The sequence below is a fragment of the Pseudochaenichthys georgianus genome, unplaced genomic scaffold (genome assembly GCF_902827115.2).
Source record: "Pseudochaenichthys georgianus unplaced genomic scaffold, fPseGeo1.2 scaffold_557_arrow_ctg1, whole genome shotgun sequence".
Lineage (NCBI taxonomy): Eukaryota > Metazoa > Chordata > Actinopteri > Perciformes > Channichthyidae > Pseudochaenichthys > Pseudochaenichthys georgianus.
Window position 1 is genome coordinate 1 of NW_027263118.1, and position 25,917 is coordinate 25,917.

At 41.1% G+C, this 25,917-nt stretch overlaps 1 protein-coding gene and 8 non-coding genes across 9 annotated transcripts; 8 read left to right on the forward strand and 1 right to left on the reverse strand.

The window, feature by feature from the left end:
- The first annotated feature begins 907 nt into the window (after positions 1-907).
- LOC117443228 (5S ribosomal RNA) lies at positions 908-1,026 on the forward strand. The gene has a single exon (XR_004551633.1). It is a non-coding gene; the product is annotated as a 5S ribosomal RNA (ribosomal RNA).
- A 1,994-nt stretch (positions 1,027-3,020) lies between these two features.
- On the forward strand, positions 3,021-3,139 carry LOC117443231 (5S ribosomal RNA). The gene has a single exon (XR_004551636.1). It is a non-coding gene; the product is annotated as a 5S ribosomal RNA (ribosomal RNA).
- Positions 3,140-3,907: 768 nt separating this feature from the next.
- LOC117443232 (5S ribosomal RNA) lies at positions 3,908-4,026 on the forward strand. Its single transcript, XR_004551637.1, has one exon. It is a non-coding gene; the product is annotated as a 5S ribosomal RNA (ribosomal RNA).
- An 861-nt stretch (positions 4,027-4,887) lies between these two features.
- Positions 4,888-5,006, forward strand: LOC117443233 (5S ribosomal RNA). The gene has a single exon (XR_004551638.1). It is a non-coding gene; the product is annotated as a 5S ribosomal RNA (ribosomal RNA).
- An 864-nt stretch (positions 5,007-5,870) lies between these two features.
- Positions 5,871-5,989, forward strand: LOC117443234 (5S ribosomal RNA). The gene has a single exon (XR_004551639.1). It is a non-coding gene; the product is annotated as a 5S ribosomal RNA (ribosomal RNA).
- Positions 5,990-7,645: 1,656 nt separating this feature from the next.
- Positions 7,646-7,764, forward strand: LOC117443229 (5S ribosomal RNA). Its single transcript, XR_004551634.1, has one exon. It is a non-coding gene; the product is annotated as a 5S ribosomal RNA (ribosomal RNA).
- A 1,681-nt stretch (positions 7,765-9,445) lies between these two features.
- LOC117443230 (5S ribosomal RNA) lies at positions 9,446-9,564 on the forward strand. Its single transcript, XR_004551635.1, has one exon. It is a non-coding gene; the product is annotated as a 5S ribosomal RNA (ribosomal RNA).
- A 4,702-nt stretch (positions 9,565-14,266) lies between these two features.
- trnal-caa (transfer RNA leucine (anticodon CAA)) lies at positions 14,267-14,375 on the reverse strand. The gene is made up of 2 exons: positions 14,338-14,375; positions 14,267-14,312 (listed from the first exon to the last, which is right to left on the reverse strand). It is a non-coding gene; the product is annotated as a tRNA-Leu (tRNA).
- Positions 14,376-15,028: 653 nt separating this feature from the next.
- On the forward strand, positions 15,029-25,808 carry dhrs12 (dehydrogenase/reductase (SDR family) member 12). Its single transcript, XM_034079192.2, has 10 exons — positions 15,029-15,238; positions 16,635-16,768; positions 17,422-17,504; positions 19,261-19,353; positions 19,637-19,718; positions 20,000-20,061; positions 20,209-20,313; positions 20,399-20,489; positions 24,491-24,628; positions 25,402-25,808. The coding sequence occupies exons 1-10, from the start codon at positions 15,183-15,185 to the stop codon at positions 25,512-25,514; spliced, it is 957 nt and encodes a 318-aa protein (XP_033935083.1). The 5' UTR covers positions 15,029-15,182; the 3' UTR covers positions 25,515-25,808.
- The last annotated feature ends 109 nt before the right edge of the window (positions 25,809-25,917 follow it).

Consider the following 25,917-nt stretch of genomic DNA (forward strand, 5'->3'; position numbering starts at 1 on the left):
CAGTACTTGGATGGGAGACCGCCTGGGAATACCCGGTGCCGTAGCTTTTACTTTATTCCTTTCAATTGACACAGCTGTAAACAGAGTGAGGAGGACAATGCGCAGTTAACTATTGCTCTCATACACCATTTGCTCAAATATTCATATTTTAACAACTCTTTCAAAGTCAAACAAAAAAAAGGACCACTGTCAAACGACAGGGTGTAGGGGGCGGCATCGGGGAGAAGCTGTGCGGTGAGTGCATGCTCTGTTCTTTGTGATGCTGTGACTTGGCTCCAATCTCACCATGGAAAGGGAATATCACCATTGGATTCAAAGCTGCTTAAACACCGCTGATAACGCAGCCTTCTTCCACAGCTAAAATACAATGTATCCTCTTTTAAGCTTGGAGCCTAAACCACGGGCAAGCCATGAGAAAGGTTTGAAATATGATAATTTCAAGGACAGACAAGTTTTAAAAAAGTACAACCAAAATCAATACACTGAGAAAAAGCGCCCTAAAGGGATGACAAGTCCTTAGCTTAGTTCCCCCTTTCAGACGAGACCATGATTTGGGCGGATCTTACTTAAATGGCAGCCGATTCCAGCACTTTGCAACAAGACAAAAGGTTGAATGGAACTTTCAGCCAAACAGCAAACAAGCGTTCACAGCAAGACTGAGACGCCGTATTTGATATGAATGCAGCATTGTTGATACAAGTCATGATTGAAGAGCACCACTTTGTGTGTTTTGCCAAATGTCCACGCAATGTGCCAGCAAACATGGGGCTCCAAACAGGTGATTTCCAGGAGTCAAAGAGGATCCATTGTATCTGAGCTGGAAGTGAGAAGGTGGAGGCTTATCAGCGGCGGCGGCGGCGGCGGCGTTTGAGCAGCTATAAATAGCATGTGTGCCGTGTCAATTTTCGTTTACGGCCATACCACCCTGAACACGCCCGATCTCGTCCGATCTCGGAAGCTAAGCAGGGTCGGGCCGGGTCAGTACTTGGATGGGAGACCGCCTGGGAATACCCGGTGCCGTAAGCTTTTACTTTATTCCTTTCAATTGACACAGCTGTAAACAGAGTGAGGAGGACAATGCGCAGTTAACTATTGCTCTCATACACCATTTGCTCAAATATTCATATTTTAACAACTCTTTCAAAGTCAAACAAAAAAAAGGACCACTGTCAAACGACAGGGTGTAGGGGGCGGCATCGGGGAGAAGCTGTGCGGTGAGTGCATGCTCTGTTCTTTGTGATGCTGTGACTTGGCTCCAATCTCACCATGGAAATGGAATATCACCATTGGATTCAAAGCTGCTTAAACACCGCTGATAACGCAGCCTTCTTCCACAGCTAAAATACAATGTATCCTCTTTTAAGCTTGGAGCCTAAACCACGGGCAAGCCATGAGAAAGGTTTGAAATATGATAATTTCAAGGACAGACAAGTTTTAAAAAAGTACAACCAAAATCAATACACTGAGAAAAAGCGCCCTAAAGGGATGACAAGTCCTTAGCTTAGTTCCCCCTTTCAGACGAGACCATGATTTGGGCGGATCTTACTTGGCAGCCGATTCCAGCACTTTGCAACAAGACAAAAGGTTGAATTGAACTTTCGGCCAAACACCAAACAAGCGTTCACAGCAAGACTGAGGCTGCGGCCCCACGAGGACGAAAACGGCTAAACGCATAGGATTAACGCAAACGCAATCGCAAACGGCTTCCGTCCACATGCAATAATTATCCGGATAGTGTCTGCCCACACGAGACCGCTCCGTTTAGCTCCAACCGCTGGAGAAGCTGCAGTACATATGCAGGAGCCTGTAGGTGGCGCTGTAACTTCCTCCACAAAAGCAGCGAAGAAGCATGGTTGTCATGTTTGCCCTTCTGTTTATTCTCCGCGGTGGGGGCCGAGGGAACCGGACACAGTTTTTCGCCAGTCAGCGTGTATTAAAGTTGAAATCTTCCGGACAAAATTATAAAAGTGCCGGTCAAAGGTCTTCTTTGTTATTTATTGAGCTTTAAAACAAATGAATAACGACTATATAATATCATGATAAAATACACGGAGCCTCTCTTTTTCCTCCTTCTCTTTGGACAGCGTCAGTGTCTGTCTCATGCAGCAGCTCATCCAGTAATCAGTGACCCGGCCGACTGTAAAAATAAACATATTTATAACTAGTTTAGGGAGTTTGAGAGGTAATTAAAATAGCTAAGGGTGATGATCTGACTTGAAGTGTGTGTTTTGCTGCAGCGGGAGGAGCTGCAGGTGAGCAGAGCTGCGTGTCTCCGTCCTGTCAGATTAGACTCCACTCGCGAGAGAAAGATAAATAATCTGAATTCAGGGTGCAGTTTACTTTGACGTGGGGGTGAGCAGCAGAGGTGGGGAGAGGCGGGGCTATTGCCTCATCGTTATTGCTGTAGATGTTGCACAAACAACTGTAGCATGGTCAATAGCGTCCGGAGCACGATAGCAACTCTGCGATCCGCCATTGTTGTTGGTGGTGGCGAAACACTTCAGCACTGGCGCGGGGTAAGCGGAGGTGAGCAGAAGAGGTGGGGAGAGGCGGGGCTATTGCGCAATCACTATCAGTGATCTGAAAATGTCCGTATAGGGCGCACACACGGAGCTGTTTGACCCCCCAGAGAGTGGCGTATGCATTTCTATCCACCTTGGGACCCGTTGTCGTTTCCTCAGTCGTTTAGTGCCATATTCGGTCGTCCTCGTGTGGCCGAACGGTCTATATGACACTAAACAGTAACGCAAACGACCGAATTCGTCCTCGTGGGGCCGCAGCCTGAGACGCCGTATTTGATGTGAATGCAGCATTGTTGATAAAAGTCATGATTGAAGAGCACCACTTTGTGTGTTTTGCCAAATGTCCACGCAATGTGCCAGCAAACATGGGGCTCCAAACAGGTGATTTCCAGGAGTCAAAGAGGATCCATTGTATCTGAGTTGGAAGTGAGAAGGTGGAGGCTTATCAGCGGCGGCGTTTGAGCAGCTATAAATAGCATGTGTGCCGTGTCAATTTTCGTTTACGGCCATACCACCCTGAACACGCCCGATCTCGTCCGATCTCGGAAGCTAAGCAGGGTCGGGCCGGGTCAGTACTTGGATGGGAGACCGCCTGGGAATACCCGGTGCCGTAAGCTTTTACTTTATTCCTTTCAATTGACACAGCTGTAAACAGAGTGAGGAGGACAATGCGCAGTTAACTGTTGCTCTCATACACCATTTGCTCAAATATTCATATTTTAACAACTCTTTCAAAGTCAAACAAAAAAAAGGACCACTGTCAAACGACAGGGTGTAGGGGGCGGCATCGGAGAGAAGCTGTGCGGTGAGTGCATGCTCTGTCCTTTGTGGACAGCTAAAATGCAATGTATCCTCTTTTAAGCTTGGAGCCTAAAACCACGGGCAAGCCATGAGAAAGGTTTGAAATATGATAATTTCAAGGACAGACAAGTTTTAAAAAAGTACAACCAAAATCAATACACTGAGAAAAGCGCCCTAAAGGGATGAAAAGTCCTTAGCTTAGCTCCCCCTTTCAGACGAGACCATGATTTGGGCGGATCTTACTTAAATGGCAGCCGATTCCAGCACTTTGCAACAAGACAAAAGGTTGAATGGAACTTTCAGCCAAACAGCAAACAAGCGTTCACAGCAAGACTGAGACGCCGTATTTGATATGAATGCAGCATTGTTGATACAAGTCATGATTGAAGAGCACCACTTTGTGTGTTTTGCCAAATGTCCACGCAATGTGCCAGCAAACATGGGGCTCCAAACAGGTGATTTCCAGGAGTCAAAGAGGATCCATTGTATCTGAGCTGGAAGTGAGAAGGTGGAGGCTTATCAGCGGCGGCGGCGGCGGCGGCGTTTGAGCAGCTATAAATAGCATGTGTGCCGTGTCAATTTTCGTTTACGGCCATACCACCCTGAACACGCCCGATCTCGTCCGATCTCGGAAGCTAAGCAGGGTCGGGCCGGGTCAGTACTTGGATGGGAGACCGCCTGGGAATACCCGGTGCCGTAAGCTTTTACTTTATTCCTTTCAATTGACACAGCTGTAAACAGAGTGAGGAGGACAATGCGCAGTTAACTATTGCTCTCATACACCATTTGCTCAAATATTCATATTTTAACAACTCTTTCAAAGTCAAACAAAAAAAAGGACCACTGTCAAACGACAGGGTGTAGGGGGCGGCATCGGGGAGAAGCTGTGCGGTGAGTGCATGCTCTGTTCTTTGTGATGCTGTGACTTGGCTCCAATCTCACCATGGAAATGGAATATCACCATTGGATTCAAAGCTGCTTAAACACCGCTGATAACGCAGCCTTCTTCCACAGCTAAAATACAATGTATCCTCTTTTAAGCTTGGAGCCTAAACCACGGGCAAGCCATGAGAAAGGTTTGAAATATGATAATTTCAAGGACAGACAAGTTTTAAAAAAGTACAACCAAAATCAATACACTGAGAAAAAGCGCCCTAAAGGGATGACAAGTCCTTAGCTTAGTTCCCCCTTTCAGACGAGACCATGATTTGGGCGGATCTTACTTAAATGGCAGCCGATTCCAGCACTTTGCAACAAGACAAAAGGTTGAATGGAACTTTCAGCCAAACAGCAAACAAGCGTTCACAGCAAGACTGAGACGCCGTATTTGATATGAATGCAGCATTGTTGATACAAGTCATGATTGAAGAGCACCACTTTGTGTGTTTTGCCAAATGTCCACGCAATGTGCCAGCAAACATGGGGCTCCAAACAGGTGATTTCCAGGAGTCAAAGAGGATCCATTGTATCTGAGCTGGAAGTGAGAAGGTGGAGGCTTATCAGCGGCGGCGGCGGCGGCGGCGTTTGAGCAGCTATAAATAGCATGTGTGCCGTGTCAATTTTCGTTTACGGCCATACCACCCTGAACACGCCCGATCTCGTCCGATCTCGGAAGCTAAGCAGGGTCGGGCCGGGTCAGTACTTGGATGGGAGACCGCCTGGGAATACCCGGTGCCGTAAGCTTTTACTTTATTCCTTTCAATTGACACAGCTGTAAACAGAGTGAGGAGGACAATGCGCAGTTAACTATTGCTCTCATACACCATTTGCTCAAATATTCATATTTTAACAACTCTTTCAAAGTCAAACAAAAAAAAGGACCACTGTCAAACGACAGGGTGTAGGGGGCGGCATCGGAGAGAAGCTGTGCGGTGAGTGCATGCTCTGTCCTTTGTGATGCTGTGACTTGGCTCCAATCTCACCATGGAAATGGAATATCACCATTGGATTTAAAGCTGCTTAAACACCGCTGATAACGCAGCCTTCTTCCACAGCTAAAATACAATGTATCCTCTTTTACTCAGCTTGGAGCCTAAACCACGGGCAAGCCATGAGAAAGGTTTGAAATATGATAATTTCAAGGACAGACAAGTTTTAAAAAAGTACAACCAAAATCAATACACTGAGAAAAAGCGCCCTAAAGGGATGAAAAGTCCTTAGCTTAGTTCCCCCTTTCAGACGAGACCATGATTTGGGCGGATCTTACTTAAATGGCAGCCGATTCCAGCACTTTGCAACAAGACAAAAGGTTGAATGGAACTTTCAGCCAAACAGCAAACAAGCGTTCACAGCAAGACTGAGACGCCGTATTTGATATGAATGCAGCATTGTTGATACAAGTCATGATTGAAGAGCACCACTTTGTGTGTTTTGCCAAATGTCCACGCAATGTGCCAGCAAACATGGGGCTCCAAACAGGTGATTTCCAGGAGTCAAAGAGGATCCATTGTATCTGAGCTGGAAGTGAGAAGGTGGAGGCTTATCAGCGGCGGCGGCGGCGGCGGCGTTTGAGCAGCTATAAATAGCATGTGTGCGGTGTCAATTTTCGTTTACGGCCATACCACCCTGAACACGCCCGATCTCGTCCGATCTCGGAAGCTAAGCAGGGTCGGGCCGGGTCAGTACTTGGATGGGAGACCGCCTGGGAATACCCGGTGCCGTAAGCTTTTACTTTATTCCTTTCAATTGACACAGCTGTAAACAGAGTGAGGAGGACAATGCGCAGTTAACTATTGCTCTCATACACCATTTGCTCAAATATTCATATTTTAACAACTCTTTCAAAGTCAAACAAAAAAAAGGACCACTGTCAAACGACAGGGTGTAGGGGGCGGCATCGGGGAGAAGCTGTGCGGTGAGTGCATGCTCTGTTCTTTGTGATGCTGTGACTTGGCTCCAATCTCACCATGGAAATGGAATATCACCATTGGATTCAAAGCTGCTTAAACACCGCTGATAACGCAGCCTTCTTCCACAGCTAAAATACAATGTATCCTCTTTTAAGCTTGGAGCCTAAACCACGGGCAAGCCATGAGAAAGGTTTGAAATATGATAATTTCAAGGACAGACAAGTTTTAAAAAAGTACAACCAAAATCAATACACTGAGAAAAAGCGCCCTAAAGGGATGACAAGTCCTTAGCTTAGTTCCCCCTTTCAGACGAGACCATGATTTGGGCGGATCTTACTTAAATGGCAGCCGATTCCAGCACTTTGCAACAAGACAAAAGGTTGAATGGAACTTTCAGCCAAACAGCAAACAAGCGTTCACAGCAAGACTGAGACGCCGTATTTGATATGAATGCAGCATTGTTGATACAAGTCATGATTGAAGAGCACCACTTTGTGTGTTTTGCCAAATGTCCACGCAATGTGCCAGCAAACATGGGGCTCCAAACAGGTGATTTCCAGGAGTCAAAGAGGATCCATTGTATCTGAGCTGGAAGTGAGAAGGTGGAGGCTTATCAGCGGCGGCGGCGGCGGCGTTTGAGCAGCTATAAATAGCATGTGTGCCGTGTCAATTTTCGTTTACGGCCATACCACCCTGAACACACCACTCATCCTCACCATGCTCTGTTCTCCCTGCTGCCCTCCGGCAAGAGGTTCCGCAGCATTAAGAGCAAAACAGCAGATTCTGCAATAGCTTTTTCCCCAAGCCATCAGACTGCTGAACAGCAAGCAGACCAGTAACAGAAAGATTACATTACGCTGTGTAAAGGGCACATATTTGTTATATAGTATGTCTATTTTATTTATATGTATAGTAAGTCTTTATATTTTAAACGCACACTTTATCTTTAATTGTATCAGCACCACGTCACTATTATTTATTTATATGTACAATTTTAGCAAGTTTTTATATTGTCCTGTTCCTGTAAGCCAGTACAACGAAATTTCGTTTTAATAGTACACTGTGTCTTGTTGAAATGACAATAAAGTATGTCTATGTCTTATCGATCCGGTCCTTTAACATTACTTTTATCGGTTCTTTTGGAGAAAAAAAGAAGTTAAACTATCTAAACAAATTGTGAACAAAACTAACATTGCTTTTTATTTAAATTAAATACATAATATTTCACATCAAAAGAAACAACAATGTTTTAACAAATCATATTAAATAATGTGATGACAGAACTGTAAAACAGAATAGCTGAAACTTTAACAAAATAAATAACTCAGTTTCCTCTAATCATTAACCCATGTTTGTATAATGTAGTTAACTCAAAGAGGATCCATTGTATCTGAGCTGGAAGTGAGAAGGTGGAGGCTTATCAGCGGCGGCGTTTGAGCAGCTATAAATAGCATGTATGCCGTGTCAATTTTCGTTTACGGCCATACCACCCTGAACACGCCCGATCTCGTCCGATCTCGGAAGCTAAGCAGGGTCGGGCCGGGTCAGTACTTGGATGGGAGACCGCCTGGGAATACCCGGTGCCGTAAGCTTTTACTTTATTCCTTTGTCAGCACACGGCGGCGCTGCCCTTTCAATTGACACAGCTGTAAACAGAGTGAGGAGGACAATGCGCAGTTAACTATTGCTCTCATACACCATTTGCTCAAATATTCATATTTTAACAACTCTTTCAAAGTCAAACAAAAAAAAGGACCACTGTCAAACGACAGGGTGTAGGGGGCGGCATCGGAGAGAAGCTGTGCGGTGAGTGCATGCTCTGTCCTTTGTGATGCTGTGACTTGGCTCCAATCTCACAATGGAAATGGAATATCACCATTGGATTCAAAGCTGCTTAAACACCGCTGATAACGCAGCCTTCTTCCACAGCTAAAATGCAATGTATCCTCTTTTAAGCTTGGAGCCTAAAACCACGGGCAAGCCATGAGAAAGGTTTGAAATATGATAATTTCAAGGACAGACAAGTTTTAAAAAAGTACAACCAAAATCAATACACTGAGAAAAGCGCCCTAAAGGGATGAAAAGTCCTTAGCTTAGCTCCCCCTTTCAGACGAGACCATGATTTGGGCGGATCTTACTTAAATGGCAGCCGATTCCAGCACTTTGCAACAAGACAAAAGGTTGAATGGAACTTTCAGCCAAACAGCAAACAAGCGTTCACAGCAAGACTGAGACGCCGTATTTGATATGAATGCAGCATTGTTGATACAAGTCATGATTGAAGAGCACCACTTTGTGTGTTTTGCCAAATGTCCACGCAATGTGCCAGCAAACATGGGGCTCCAAACAGGTGATTTCCAGGAGTCAAAGAGGATCCATTGTATCTGAGCTGGAAGTGAGAAGGTGGAGGCTTATCAGCGGCGGCGGCGTTTGAGCAGCTATAAATAGCATGTGTGCCGTGTCAATTTTCGTTTACGGCCATACCACCCTGAACACACCACTCATCCTCACCATGCTCTGTTCTCCCTGCTGCCCTCCGGCAAGAGGTTCCGCAGCATTAAGAGCAAAACAGCAGATTCTGCAATAGCTTTTTCCCCAAGCCATCAGACTGCTGAACAGCAAGCAGACCAGTAACAGAAAGATTACATTACGCTGTGTAAAGGGCACATATTTGTTATATAGTATGTCTATTTTATTTATATGTATAGTAAGTCTTTATATTTTAAACGCACACTTTATCTTTAATTGTATCAGCACCACGTCACTATTATTTATTTATATGTACAATTTTAGCAAGTTTTTATATTGTCCTGTTCCTGTAAGCCAGTACAACGAAATTTCGTTTTAATAGTACACTGTGTCTTGTTGAAATGACAATAAAGTATGTCTATGTCTATGTCTTATCGATCCGGTCCTTTAACATTACTTTTATCGGTTCTTTTGGAGAAAAAAAGAAGTTAAACTATCTAAACAAATTGTGAACAAAACTAACATTGCTTTTTATTTAAATTAAATACATAATATTTCACATCAAAAGAAACAACAATGTTTTAACAAATCATATTAAATAATGTGATGACAGAACTGTAAACAGAATAGCTGAAACTTTAACAAAATAAATAACTCAGTTTCCTCTAATCATTAACCCATGTTTGTATAATGTAGTTAACTCAAAGAGGATCCATTGTATCTGAGCTGGAAGTGAGAAGGTGGAGGCTTATCAGCGGCGGCGTTTGAGCAGCTATAAATAGCATGTATGCCGTGTCAATTTTCGTTTACGGCCATACCACCCTGAACACGCCCGATCTCGTCCGATCTCGGAAGCTAAGCAGGGTCGGGCCGGGTCAGTACTTGGATGGGAGACCGCCTGGGAATACCCGGTGCCGTAAGCTTTTACTTTATTCCTTTGTCAGCACACGGCGGCGCTGCCCTTTCAATTGACACAGCTGTAAACAGAGTGAGGAGGACAATGCGCAGTTAACTATTGCTCTCATACACCATTTGCTCAAATATTCATATTTTAACAACTCTTTCAAAGTCAAACAAAAAAAAGTTCCACTGTCAATCGACAGGGTGTAGGGGGCGGCTTCGGAGAGAAGCAGTGCCGTGAGTGCATGCTCTGTCCTTTGTGATGCTGTGACTTGGCTCCAATCTCACCATGGAAATGGACAGTGGCGGCTGGTGGAACATATTTTTGGTGGGGCTATTGATAGAGTGAGTAAAAAAAATTTTTTTGGGACAAATGACCCCTTAAATTAGGACTTCTGGTGATGTAATGGCGCGTTTCCAGTGCAGCGTGGAGCTCGCTTTAATGCTGCGTTCAGACCGGACGCGATGCGAATATTCGCTTCGCTCTAAACGCTCGAGTTTTACCGCAGCTGTCATCATTCAAACAAGACACTGCGGTCAAGCCAGCCTCCACTTGGGAAAACACAGTCAAGCCAGCCCGCACGTGATATTGGGGTGCGCGAATATTAGAAGCATTACGGTAAAATCCCAGCGTTTACGCGGTCAATAACAAAAGCACCTATAAAAACAAACCAAACATATTAAATTAAGAAATATGTACTATATAATGTGATCAATAATTATTTAAAACAAACTACGTATAACTACCACGAGTAAATGTAAAATGTAAGGAGTTTCAAAATAAAAGTCCTTTGAAATCTCATATTGAAATCCCATATGAGCTATCAGCCCTGAGTTTAGATAAGAATAAAACGAATCTCTCCCTGATCCAAGACTCATCTCACTGCAGGGTGATAGAAGGACACCCCATCTACTCACCCAGAAAAAATCAGGACATTCTGATGTGGAGTTTCAAAATAAAAGACCTTTGAAACTCCACATCAGAATGTCCTGATTTTTGGGCTGGCTTGACTGTGTTTTCCCAAGTGGAGGCTGGCTTGACCGCAGTAACAAGACGCGCTGGCTCGAGAGCTAGAACAACATGAACATATTTTACCGTGATTAAATTGTAATACACGTTTCTAAATGATGCCGACGTAACAACATACTGATACCGGTTAGTAAAAACCATGAATTAATGCTTTGACAAGTCTGCAGACAGACGGCAGGCGAAAAACCTTTTAGAATGCTTGTTCCCTGAATGGAGCTTGGCTAAGCTAACGCTATATATGCTCAGACCGTACACACTCACAACAACGGCCTACAGACATAAATAAACCAGTGACTGTATTCTCCATGACACAGACAGTCTGTGGTTTGTACTTGTTTAACTTTGTCTAGTTTCTGAACAGATCGTATCTGTCCCCGGCTGTTTGAAGAGCAAGCATGTGAAACAAAAGATAGCATTTACCTGTTTGCATCCAGCTAGCCATGTGAGAAGCCTTGTTGATACGTTTTGTCTTTTTCACGAGCCTGCTGTGATATATACAAATCGGGTTGGTCCAGTCCAAGGTCTTTAAGTATCAATTTATCTCCCAAACTTCTCCTTTCAAAAGGATTGGAGAGTGGCTCTTGCACGGAATTGGGTGCGGACCGAGGTGCGGCGACTCCACCTGCACACCATTCTCATCCAAATACTGTGTCACCTTGGTTACTCATGAGTCTAAAAAAAAATCACGTCAACTCACGTAAGCAACATGGGCGCTAACGTGAGCGCCCACGTGACCAAAATATTTGACGGTGCTGATTGGCTGAAATTATGTTTCGGCGGCACAGTTTACTATTGAGACTTTTGCAACCTGCTGGTTGCTGCTGTTTCGCTCGGGGGCTCTGCCCCGTAATGATAAACTAATGCCATGGGCAAGGCCAGGCAGGAAACAGGTGACTTATCAGTAACTTTAGACATCGTAACACAATTTTAAACGAGATTGTATTGTAGATTATACATTTTTGTGATACTAATTGTATGATATTTACCTTGTTCATTACAAATTAAAATATAAAATATATATTTTTTTTTAAATATATTTTTTTTAATTTAATTTTAATTTTTTATTTTGTATCTGGCAAGAGGTGGGGCGGCGCCCCTAGCGCCCCTATGGGCCGGCCGCCACTGGAAATGGAATATCACCATATATATAGAATTAAGGTTTCACAAATCTCAACTATTTTATAAAGAATCTTTAGAGTCTCTGGGATAATCCAGTCCAGATTTGATGAGTCTAGGGCTAGGTATAGTGGTTTTAGATCAGGACCTGGTTTTGGTCTAGATGCGAAAAAAGCACTGAAATCTGCCTTTTTAAAATGTTCACAAATAGAATAAAGGTTTCACAAATCTGAAACTGTGTTATAAAGAATCTTTAGAGTCTCTGGGATATTCCAGTCCAAATAAATCGGCTATGCAGCAATTTAAGAGGTTCAAACACGGAGGATTGTTCGCTCAGTTTAACTGCCGAATCGGATGCTCTGAATCGGAAGCCAACTTCAGCGTCGTGGGGTGGCCTTACTATGGAGGAGTGGATTGAGCAGTGCCGATCTCCAGGAACAAAAGCACCTAAACGACGACATGCAGAGCTACGTAGACCAACTGAAAAAGTACCACCATTCAAAAGCTTTCTGATGCGGGTCTTGAAACAAAGCTGATAAATTATGACCGTTAGTGGCCACAGGTGCGAAAGCTCTCTCCAGAGCTACTGGAAGCCGAATCTCGGGGACCGGAGAAAGTGGAGCAATATTCTCGCCACGCCAAGCAACAGCCTGTACAACCTCAACCTATACAAGTAACCACGTCAGCCATGCTACTGATGCTGCACAGGTTTTCAGTGGGTGCACAATAAACGGGAACATACACGCAACCACCTCGCACTATGTTTCGTGCAGAAGGCAACGGAGGGACTATTTTATTTTGAACATCATTATTTACTAATAACAACTATTTAAATTAGAGTGTGTATTTTTCTTTCATATTGCCACACTTGGTAACAGTTTTATAAAAGCAATAGCTCACTTCAGGCCTATTGCTTAAATATACTGTAACAACACTCAAGTACAAGAATAATAATAATAATGGTATGTACGAAGTCAGTCTTATAGTATAATAATCTTTTTTTTTCACTTTTCATGTTTTCCAAGATTAATCATAATCCCCATAAACTGAGCCAAATTATTACAAAATAATTGTGTTTCATAAATCTTACATTTAATTTAAACATACATATGAATTCACATCGACTGTCTGGTTTTTAATGATCGTGTATCACCACCAGAGGGCAGTGCTCCCTCTTCTATGGAGACAGGACTTTGAAAACCAGAGCCAGAAACTGTGTGGATAAAATAGATTACATTACATTTAGCTGACGCTTTTATCCAAAGTGACCATGAAGAAACAACGTCAAAAGCAAGAAACCTGCAGGTGCATTTCCTATCTATAAACCCAGCCAGATGAAGTGCTGCTGCATTAACTTCCCCTAAAGCTAAATCCTTTGTAAGTGCTACTTACAAAAGAGATTTTATTTTTAGCAAAGATGCAGCAGTCCAAACAGGTGAGTTTTCAGATACCGTTCGAGTTGTTGTTTCAATGAAGAGTCGCTATGCTCGTTATCAGGTGCAGCAAAATACAATCCATTTATTTTCTATTGTTGTGCAGAATAAAGTATAGTTTATATCTATCAACATTCAATTCATTGCCAAACAAATTGAGTTGTACTCACAACCTCGCTACGGCGGTCAAAACCCATGCTCTTCCGGGATCAGACACGACCAACCATGTGACACACACCTTATACACCTGTGCCCTGCAGGTAAAGAGACAGCGACCCCCTTGGCACACACAGTGAATAACACACAAGTGGGACAGTTGTCATGTTTGGGTTATGATGACATTTAACTAAAATGGTTTACAGTCATTATTAAAGTTAATTGAAGAAGTTGTTTTTGCTTTTATGACAGACACAATGAAATAGGGAACATTTATAATACATCTCAATGAAAATGTTTTAATTCACATTAGGAAAGTGCTAATATCCGATTCAGTCCAATTTGTTATTCATGCATTTATTCATTTATGTATGTTTCTGAGCATTTATTTATTCTTTAATTCATGTTTTCCTTTCTGTATTTATGTATTCCTGTATGCATTTATGCATGTATTGATAGTAATGTATTGGTTCTCTACATCCTACAAGAGTGGTGTGGTGTAACAACATCTTTGTTACATGTTTAGTTGTTTAAATCAAATCAAAATGTATTATTGCCCCAAATCACAAGATATGCCTCAAAGGGCTGTACAAAGCAAACAAAAGCACAAAGCAAAACAAAATACAAACGTCATAGCATACAAAAAACATTATACAACATTATACATCAATATATTGCCATGTGATAAAGGCATGTAACTGAAGTTTACTATTTAACCGTTTTTTGCTGGTATCAAAATGGCATCATACATAATCGAAATCTACAATCTGTCATGCAGTGGTTTGACAAATAAAACACAGCAGTGGTGCGAAAAAGATTTGTCAGAAGTAGAGGTTGCTGCTTTATTCCTTGTAAAATCCAGGTTACATGTTTAGTTGTTTACTATTTAACTGTTTTTTGCTGGTCTCAATAAAGCATAATACAAAATACAAACTCAAATATCTAAATCGAAATGTACAATCAGACTCTGTAATGGCGAGAAAAAAAGTCTGTCAGAAGTGGGATTTGAACCCACGCCTCCATTCGGAGACCAGAATACCCATTACAATGGAAGGTTGAACCTTGAGTCTGGCGCCTTAGACCACTCGGCCATCCTGACAACTGGGAAATCTAATTGAGTAAAACATTAAAGTATTCACACTTTGACAGTCAGGGTGACACATGTCGGTGTGTGCGTGTAACTTTCATCATATTCAGCTCGAAAAATATGTAATATAAACGTAACATTAAAGCGTTAAACTCTCCCGTGGTTTTGCCATTTTTCCGGGTTGTTGACGGCAAAACGCCATTGACTGTGTAGCAATACATGTCCACCATTAGGGGCGCTAGAATATGGAGGACGGAACATGAAATGAGCATAAATAAATGAATACATAAATAAATATATGAATAAATACGGAAATAAATACAGGAATAAAATGATAAAAATAATAAATAAATACAAGGATAAATAAATGTGGAATAAATATGGAAACAACTAGATGAAAGTATAATTAAAAACAAGTTGAAAATAAAAACAGAACATTAATGTATGTTTTATTTTCTCAACTTTTATTAAATATTTTATTCATTTTTTTTCGACGTGTATTTATTGCTGTATGTATTACCACATGTATTTCTTTCTGTATTTCTGTATTCCTGTATTTATTTCCGGATTTATTCAAACATTTATACTTATGTCATGTTCCGTCCTCAGTAATACACCAAGATGTCCGCTAGGGGCACTAATTTATTAAACACGCACTTCCGGATGTCAATCACGTGACTCCCCGCTCTCTTACTACATAAGGTCCATGCTACATAACTCCTTCTTTATGAAACAAACATTGTACTTTGCTCACGGACTACACTGCCTTTAACTGAACACTTTTAAACACAAACTGAGTCACAATTGTGTTAAGAAATAATGTCGTTTTACAGGAACGCCGTGTGGTTTGTGAAAGGGCTCCAGGAGTACACAAAGTAAGTGGGGATTATCACCTGTTTCGCTATTTAAACAGTCAGATACATTGTAGTTTTCATGATTTGCGCAAATGTAATCCTTCCTAGGTTAAACCATGCATGCTGCCTTGCTGGTAATGACATTCAGATCATGTGCTGTTGTATAGTATGTTAAAGTTAATGTTTAACCAGCAGTATTTATTTACACTATCAGTGGTGGAATGAAACAAAGTACATTTAATCAAGTACTATTCTGACATGATTGTACTCTACTTGGGTTTTCCAATTGGGCTTTTTTATACTACTTCTACGTTACAGCGGTAAATATTGTGCCTTTTTATTCCATTACAATGAATTAAAACTCCTTATAAACATACATTCCCAAATGATAATGTGCTTCACACTTTCCCAGGGTCAAAAGGGATGTCTTTATATTGCTAGTTTTATCTGACCAATTCCAAACCCTAAGCTATGAAATTTACAATATGCCACTTATTATTAGAATACTTACATATTAAACCAAAAAGGAAATTGAACATTGTAGTTTGATCCACGATATCTCAAAAAGACACGATGAATATTTCACTTGTTGTTTCAGCTCTATCCAAATATCCTTTCACTTATTCTAAATATCTTTATTGATGGAAATATCTGACCAGAGTTGTAATATCTCCTCTTCAGTATTACATCAGAACATGTGAAAGAATATTATGAATCACTTGTATATAGACTCTTATGGCACTACTTCTATTCTATTTTATTGCATTAACTTGCACTATTATCTGTTTTATTGTGTTGCCCAAAGTCCCCGGCCGGAAGTCCCCAGAGTTGGGGACTGTCTTCAGTAGAAGCTGCTGGGACTGCTGCTAGTCTCGCTGAGTTTGTGCGCTGGGCTAATGCTAATGCTAATAATGCTAATGCGAGGGAAATAAAATGGCGGCTTCACAAAACTTTTCAGAGTTTTACGGGGCGTGGTTTGCAATCCGCCCAGCCAATCAGAAATGGGAACCTTTTTCTCCCATGAAAGTACCTGCTTTCTAGCAGGGACTGAAAAGGGGGTGGAAAGATTCTCATGAACTAATTCTAGTTCCGGATTCTTTTTTGGTGTGAACGCACATTTTCAGAACTATTTCGGAACTATACTGAGAAAAGTACTCCGGTGTGAACGCGCCTGTTATGTTCTTTGTAACTAAGTCTCAGAGGGGCGTGGGTAGAGGCTCCTTATTTCCATCTAAAGTAACAGACAGAGAATCAGCACTTTGGAAACAGGGCTGAAACAGAGGGGATTATGGGTAATGCTACAATGATCTGTTTGGTGTTTCAGCCAATCAGAGACATGTTTTGTATCTGACCTATTATTTGATATAATGATAAAAAACAGCATGATAGGAGACCTCTAATGTTCTCTTCCTCTTAGGAGTGGCTATGAAGCTGCAGCGAAGCATTTTGTTGCTGCAGACCTGGATGTGAACCTGAGTGGGAGGTCCTTCGTGATCACAGGAGCTAACAGTGGGATCGGTAAAGCCACGGCGCATGAAATAGCCAGCAGAGGTGAGTGAAGTGGCTCCAACCAACCAAAAACGTTGTCAGGCGAGTTCAAACTGTTATGCTTCCAGCTATCAGTAACTCAGTAAATGAGTCATTGTTTTATTATCCGAGTACTGAGATGATGAAATGCAGTTAGAATCCATCCAGAAGTGCAAATGAAAGTGTTTTATGGTATAATATATGTGACGGATGTTAAAGTATATGCATTATGGACGGTGTATATATGCACTGTAGAGGAAGTTAACATATAGACAGTATCATATACATAAGAGACGGAATAATATGAAGGCACAATAGACTCGTATTTAATTCTATTGATTAACTGGTGAAGTCATTCTTCATCAGAAAATGCAGTTCTTCTCAAATATATGTTTCCCCACTTTAACACAAACCAATGTATGTATGATTATATATTTTGAAGGACTGGGGTTTTCACTCTTCAGAGATTTTAAAGAGAAAACTATGATCAGAGAAATGATTGGCAGATGAAATGACGATGAAAGTATTTGCAGATATCGTAGCAGCTGGGTTTTAATCCGAGCATCATGACTTTAATAGGGTTTTTGTCTTTTGCACACTTTACTGTTTTAGTTTACGTTGTTCTCCCGTTGCTGCTGGTTCGTCCGCTCATGCGTGTTTTATGTTTGAGTCTGCAGGAGGAACAATTCACATGGTTTGTCGAAACGAGGGGCGAGCAGAAGCAGCCCAAAAGGAGATTGTGGAACGGAGTAAAAATCAGGTGAGAAATCTGTCTGGCCTAAAGGAGGATAAAAGAAGACGGTTTATTGATTTATTTGGTTTGTTGTTTTATCTTTCCTTGATTACCATTTACCTCTTTTATGTACTTGTTTATTTGTTGTGTTTTTTAGGGTGGTCCTTAAAATTGAAAGTCGAGAGTCTAAGCTCCAACCCCCAGAATTCATTCTGTTAGTACCCCTCCCTCAACATGTACCCCTCCCTCAACATGTACCCCTCCCTCAACATGTACCCCTCCCTCAACATGTACCCCTCCCTCAACATGTACCCCTCCCTCAACATGTACCCCTCCCTCACATGTACCCCTCCCTCAACATGTACCCCTCCCTCACATGTACCCCTCCCTCACATGTACCCCTCCCTCACATGTACCCCTCCCTCACATGTACCCCTCCCTCAACATGTACCCCTCCCTCAACATGTACCCCTCCCTCAACATGTACCCCTCCCTCATCAGCCTTGAAGTGTTGCCTCAGTTGCAGCACCGTGGCTGCTGGTGTGGCAGCCCAGGTTGATAAGGGAGGGGTACATGTTGAGGGAGGGGTAGGTACATGTTGAGGGAGGGGTAGGTACATGTTGAGGGAGGGGTACATACATGTTGAGGGAGGGGTACATGTGAGGGAGGGGTACATGTGAGGGAGGGGTACATGTTGTCAGATTGAGGACAACATTCTCCAGGACAGTTTTCTTGACTAACAGAATGAATTCTGGGGGTTGGAGCTTAGACTCTCCGACTTTCAATTTTAAGGACCACCCTACTGAGGCTAAACTTCAAGGTTGATGAGGGAGGGGTACATGTTGAGGGGTAGGTACATGTTGAGGGAAGGGTAGGTACATGTTGAGGGAGGGGTACATGTTGAGGGAGGGGTACATGTTGAGGGAAGGGTAGGTACATGTTGAGGGAAGGGTAGGTACATGTTGAGGGAGGGGTACATGTTGAGGGAAGGGTAGGTACATGTTGAGGGAGGGGTACATGTTGAGGGAGGGGTAGGTACATGTTGAGGGAAGGGTAGGTACATGTTGAGGGAGGGGTACATGTTGAGGGAAGGGTAGGTACATGTTGAGGGAAGGGTAGGTACATGTTGAGGGAAGGGTAGGTACATGTTGAGGGAGGGGTACGTACATGTTGAGGGAAGGGTAGGTTACATGTTGAGGGAGGGGTACATGTTGAGGGAGGGCTAGGTACATGTTGAGGGAGGGGTAGGTACATGTTGAGGGAGGGGTAGGTACATGTTGAGGGAGGGGTAGGTACATGTTGAGGGAGGGGTAGGTACATGTTGAGGGAGGGGTACATGTTGTTGGAATTTGAATAAAATTCAAGAGTTTTCTTGACAACAAAGAGCTTACAATAAATGCATTTGGAAATGGACATGGCACTAAGGACCAGGGTTTGTTTTGGTTTTGTTTGTTTTTTAATAACACATTTATTTCTTTAAGAAAAAAATTAAATGTTGATAATTTAGTTTTTGGGAGAAGGGGTGGGATGACATAAGTGTAAACTTCTTCCCACCCCTTCTCGGATGTGTAAATAATTTGTTCATTTATAATCAGTAATATTTTTGTATATCAATTTGACACTGCTTAAGTTTGTATTGTATAATAATTCTCATGTTACATTTCATTATAATTATTATTTTTTGTATTGTTTTACACGTTTGAAATGAATCAAAGAGAAGATGCTCCCGATCTAAATCCATCGGCAGAGGAAAGATAAAACACACTCTTCTTTTTATTCACAGAACGTTCACGTCCACATTGTCGACATGTCCAGCGCCAGAGAGGTCTGGGAGTTCGCCCTGAACTTCTCCCAGAGCCACACGGTGCATGTTCTGGTAGGTTCTGTAGGTCAGTGTGTGTTTACCTGCCACACACACACACACACACACACACACACACACACACACACGTCTGAGAGGGATGGAACACAACAGAATGATTTTATAATGTTAAGATGGACCTTATAGCGGCAATAGAAACCCAGAATAAAGTAACACAAGTAGTTCACATAAGAATATACACAGGGATATTAAGCATAAAAGAATAAACATGTATTAACGGTATGAACACACACACACACACACTTGTTTATAATGTAATCTTTGTTGTGTTAACTAGATCAACAACGCCGGCTGTATGGTGAACCAGAGAGAGTTGACTGAGGAGGGTTTGGAGAAGAGCTTCGCCACAAATACACTGGGTAAATAAAGCGTTTTTAAAACCTCCGTATGAAGCTTATTGGAGTCGTCCCGTTCCTGTCGTGTGTTATACAGGTTTGTGTGCATGTAAATGGTCTGCAGAGGCTAAAATCCCCAAGTTTCTCTCTCCCCCTCTCCCCCTGGAATCATTTACTCTGCAGAATATAAATGAATGTTCCTACGAAAAGCTTTCCTATAACACTTTAGTTAAGACAACAGTTAATGAATACCTGTTGTCTGGGAGATTTGATAAAATGTCTTCTGTGTTTATTTTATTGTTCAGGTACGTACATCCTCACCACGGCGCTGATACCTGCACTCAAGATGGTGGAAGATCCGAGAGTGGTGGGTTGAATTTAAACTTAATAAAACCCTCGTGCCAGATAAGATAATGACATGCACATAATGTTTTACTATCGGAACAGAACAAGAAAGTACACTGATAATCAAATGTTTATCAGAATGCACTAATTATGCTTTGTTTCTTCGAAGGTCACGGTGTCGTCGGGCGGGATGCTCACACAGAAGCTGAACGTGGACGACCTGCAGTTTGAGAAGGGGACGTTTGACGGCACCATGGTCTACGCCCAGAACAAGGTAAAGGAGGTGGAGTTAGAACACGAGATGACTGCGGCGTGTGCGTTGTGTCTGCTGAAGTGTTTTTGTGTTGACGCTCTGACAGAGACAGCAGGTGATCCTGACGGACAGGTGGGCGTCTCAGCACAAAGAGATCCACTTCTCCTGCATGCACCCCGGCTGGGCCGACACTCCAGGTAGGGGCAGGACATTAGATTAACATGTTGAGAACGAATGGCAGCTATACCTTCTTTGAGACATGAACATAAAATAAATCCCTGCTAGCATTCTAGCATAGTATTTGTGTTCAACATGTGAGAAGTAGAAAGTACAGGTATTTGTGTTCAACATGTGAGAAGTAGAAAGTACAGGTATTTGAGTTCAACATGTGAGAAGTAGAAAGTACAGGTATTTGAGTTCAACATGTAAGAAGTAGAAAGTACAGGTATTTGGGTTCAACATGTGAGAAGTAGAAAGTACAGGTATTTGTGTTCAACATGTGAGAAGTAGAAAGTACAGGTATTTGTGTTCAACATGTGAGAAGTAGAAAGTACAGGTATTTGTGTTCAACATGTAGAAAGTACAGGTATTTGTGTTCAACATGTAAGAAGTAGAAAGTACAGGTATTTGAGTTCAACATGTGAGAAGTAGAAAGTACAGGTATTTGAGTTCAACATGTGAGAAGTAGAAAGTACAGGTATTTGAGTTCAACATGTGAGAAGTAGAAAGTACAGGTATTTGTGTTCAACATGTGAGAAGTAGAAAGTACAGGTATTTGTGTTCAACATGTGAGAAGTAGAAAGTACAGGTATTTGTGTTCAACATGTGAGAAGTAGAAAGTACAGGTATTTGTGTTCAACATGTAAGAAGTAGAAAGTACAGGTATTTGAGTTCAACATGTAGAAAGTACAGGTATTTGTGTTCAACATGTAAGAAGTAGAAAGTACAGGTATTTGAGTTCAACATGTGAGAAGTAGAAAGTACAGGTATTTGTGTTCAACATGTGAGAAGTAGAAAGTACAGGTATTTGTGTTCAACATGTAAGAAGTAGAAAGTACAGGTATTTGAGTTCAACATGTAGAAAGTACAGGTATTTGTGTTCAACATGGAAGAAGTAGAAAGTACAGGTATTTGAGTTCAACATGTAAGAAGTAGAAAGTACAGGTATTTGAGTTCAACATGTGAGAAGTAGAAAGTACAGGTATTTGGGTTCAACATGTGAGAAGTAGAAAGTACAGGTATTTGAGTTCAACATGTAAGAAGTAGAAAGTACAGGTATTTGGGTTCAACATGTAAGAAGTAGAAAGTACAGGTATTTGAGTTCAACATGTGAGAAGTAGAAAGTACAGGTATTTGAGTTCAACATGTGAGAAGTAGAAAGTACAGGTATTTGAGTTCAACATGTAAGAAGTAGAAAGTACAGGTATTTGTGTTCAACATGGAAGAAGTAGAAAGTACAGGTATTTGAGTTCAACATGTAAGAAGTAGAAAGTACAGGTATTTGTGTTCAACATGGAAGAAGTAGAAAGTACAGGTATTTGAGTTCAATATGTAAGAAGTAGAAAGTACAGGTATTTGTGTTCAACATGGAAGAAGTAGAAAGTACAGGTATTTGAGTTCAATATGTAAGAAGTAGAAAGTACAGGTATTTGTGTTCAACATGTAGAAAGTACAGGTATTTGTGTTCAACATGTAAGAAGTAGAAAGTACAGGTATTTGTGTTCAACATGGAAGAAGTAGAAAGTACAGGTATTTGAGTTCAACATGTAAGAAGTAGAAAGTACAGGTATTTGTGTTCAACATGGAAGAAGTAGAAAGTACAGGTATTTGAGTTCAACATGTAAGAAGTAGAAAGTACAGGTATTTGTGTTCAACATGTAGAAAGTACAGGTATTTGTGTTCAACATGGAAGAAGTAGAAAGTACAGGTATTTGTGTTCAACATGGAAGAAGTAGAAAGTACAGGTATTTGAGTTCAACATGTAAGAAGTAGAAAGTACAGGTATTTGAGTTCAACATGTAAGAAGTAGAAAGTACAGGTATTTGTGTTCAACATGGAAGAAGTAGAAAGTACAGGTATTTGAGTTCAACATGTAAGAAGTAGAAAGTACAGGTATTTGTGTTCAACATGGAAGAAGTAGAAAGTACAGGTATTTGAGTTCAATATGTAAGAAGTAGAAAGTACAGGTATTTGTGTTCAACATGGAAGAAGTAGAAAGTACAGGTATTTGAGTTCAATATGTAAGAAGTAGAAAGTACAGGTATTTGTGTTCAACATGTAGAAAGTACAGGTATTTGTGTTCAACATGTAAGAAGTAGAAAGTACAGGTATTTGTGTTCAACATGGAAGAAGTAGAAAGTACAGGTATTTGAGTTCAACATGTAAGAAGTAGAAAGTACAGGTATTTGTGTTCAACATGGAAGAAGTAGAAAGTACAGGTATTTGAGTTCAACATGTAAGAAGTAGAAAGTACAGGTATTTGTGTTCAACATGTAGAAAGTACAGGTATTTGTGTTCAACATGGAAGAAGTAGAAAGTACAGGTATTTGTGTTCAACATGGAAGAAGTAGAAAGTACAGGTATTTGAGTTCAACATGTAAGAAGTAGAAAGTACAGGTATTTGAGTTCAACATGTAAGAAGTAGAAAGTACAGGTATTTGTGTTCAACATGGAAGAAGTAGAAAGTACAGGTATTTGAGTTCAACATGTAAGAAGTAGAAAGTACAGGTATTTGTGTTCAACATGGAAGAAGTAGAAAGTACAGGTATTTGAGTTCAATATGTAAGAAGTAGAAAGTACAGGTATTTGTGTTCAACATGGAAGAAGTAGAAAGTACAGGTATTTGAGTTCAATATGTAAGAAGTAGAAAGTACAGGTATTTGTGTTCAACATGTAGAAAGTACAGGTATTTGTGTTCAACATGTAAGAAGTAGAAAGTACAGGTATTTGTGTTCAACATGGAAGAAGTAGAAAGTACAGGTATTTGAGTTCAACATGTAAGAAGTAGAAAGTACAGGTATTTGTGTTCAACATGGAAGAAGTAGAAAGTACAGGTATTTGAGTTCAACATGTAAGAAGTAGAAAGTACAGGTATTTGTGTTCAACATGTAGAAAGTACAGGTATTTGTGTTCAACATGGAAGAAGTAGAAAGTACAGGTATTTGTGTTCAACATGGAAGAAGTAGAAAGTACAGGTATTTGAGTTCAACATGTAAGAAGTAGAAAGTACAGGTATTTGTGTTCAACATGTAGAAAGTACAGGTATTTGTGTTCAACATGGAAGAAGTAGAAAGTACAGGTATTTGTGTTCAACATGGAAGAAGTAGAAAGTACAGGTATTTGAGTTCAACATGTAAGAAGTAGAAAGTACAGGTATTTGTGTTCAACATGGAAGAAGTAGAAAAGTACAGGTATTTGAGTTCAACATGTAAGAAGTAGAAAGTACAGGTATTTGTGTTCAACATGGAAGAAGTAGAAAGTACAGGTATTTGAGTTCAATATGTAAGAAGTAGAAAGTACAGGTATTTGTGTTCAACATGGAAGAAGTAGAAAGTACAGGTATTTGAGTTCAATATGTAAGAAGTAGAAAGTACAGGTATTTGTGTTCAACATGTAGAAAGTACAGGTATTTGTGTTCAACATGTAAGAAGTAGAAAGTACAGGTATTTGAGTTCAACATGTAAGAAGTAGAAAGTACAGGTATTTGTGTTCAACATGGAAGAAGTAGAAAGTACAGGTATTTGAGTTCAACATGTAAGAAGTAGAAAGTACAGGTATTTGTGTTCAACATGTAGAAAGTACAGGTATTTGTGTTCAACATGGAAGAAGTAGAAAGTACAGGTATTTGTGTTCAACATGGAAGAAGTAGAAAGTACAGGTATTTGAGTTCAACATGTAAGAAGTAGAAAGTACAGGTATTTGTGTTCAACATGTAGAAAGTACAGGTATTTGTGTTCAACATGGAAGAAGTAGAAAGTACAGGTATTTGTGTTCAACATGGAAGAAGTAGAAAGTACAGGTATTTGAGTTCAACATGTAAGAAGAAGAAGTTAAAAGTGGTCAGAAAAATAAGTAGTGGAGTAAAGTACTGATACCAGAAACATTTAGTACAGTAAGGAAGTATTTGTACTCACTTCTTCCCACCTCTGATTTTCACTCAAAAAACGTTGCTTCTGTGATGTATTTCCTCCCTCTGCAGCTGTCCAGACGTCCATGCCTTCGTTCTACGCTAAGATGCAGAACAAACTGCGGACGGAGGCGATGGGGGGGGACACGGTCGTGTGGCTCTCTGTGTCTGCGGCCGCCATCAAGCAGCCGAGCGGACGGTTCTTCCAGGGTCAGACACTAACACCGTGTGAAACCTGTTCATCATCTTTCTGCTTTCACAACTTTTGATTGGATAATAGAGGCTATGGGCGGCCCCGTCTTAGTGTGTGGGAGAGAAAGACCTACTGGAGGGAACACAGGGATTGTAGCCTTTGCAGACCCTTTACATGCATCAAAACTCAAACTACAGGAAAGGGAAAGCCCCAAAAAGCATAATATGGCCCCTTTTTAAATGTGTATTAAACACAGACCTTATTTATAACTCTGCAGCTCTTTGGAGCCTGAGGGGGAAATAAGGGACAATCCACATTACTTGGGAGTGCCACAATGAACCGTTAAGGCTAAATTAATCTGCAATCCCTAACAAGGAAGCGGCAATAAAAGAAAAACACAACATACAAAAAAGGGCACAGAAAGAAAGCTTATAGTTTTGTCTTGTCACATCTTACAAAACAAATGATGCAAGTCACGCATACAAACAAACACGAAGAGACGGAGACGCAACAACATTCAACACTGTCGCAGAGAACCAGGGGTTACATTACAAATAGGTTTTAGTTGGTCTGATCGATACGGGTTTACACGCTCAATCCATCCCTTCCCAGATGTGTCTGTCTTGAGTCTTCACATTAAACCAGTCTGCCAGAGGAGGTGGTACTCGGCGTAACCATGTTTTCGTTATGGCGACTAGCATTACTTTAAACGTGTACATCTGAGAGAAAGTGTTTCTATGCTTTAGCGTCTCTCTTTTTGTCTGATGTTTTTCCACGATGTGTTCCGCAGACCGTAAAGCGGTGGCGACGCACCTCCCTCTGGCCTCCACCCGCTCCTCCCCTGAGGACGAGGAGAAGCTGCAGGCGGCGCTGGACGAGTTCACCCTCAAGTTCAAACCTTAATACCTCTGTAAACGCACTTATGAAACCACGCACTCCTTAATAATTACCGATGTTTACATCATTGTTATTTCTCAATGTACAGGATGTTTATTTGATACTTTTGTTAAAGCTGCCTGAAGAACAAAACACACCGAAGTCAAGTTGTTTTTTGGAAGGAAGAGTGTTGTTGTTGGGAGATTAATTGCACTTAATATAAAACCTTTAATACGGCATTCATCAAGTCTACTGGGAGATATTTATCAACATGTAATAATGCAAAATTGTTATTTGTAAATTAAATATATTTATACGGTTTCTCTCTCGTCTCCATCCATGTGTGTGATGTCTTAAAAGATATGTGAGGCCCAACAGGGTCTAAACGTATCTAATACCTTCAGTGTTGTGGTAAAGTAGTACTGAGTAA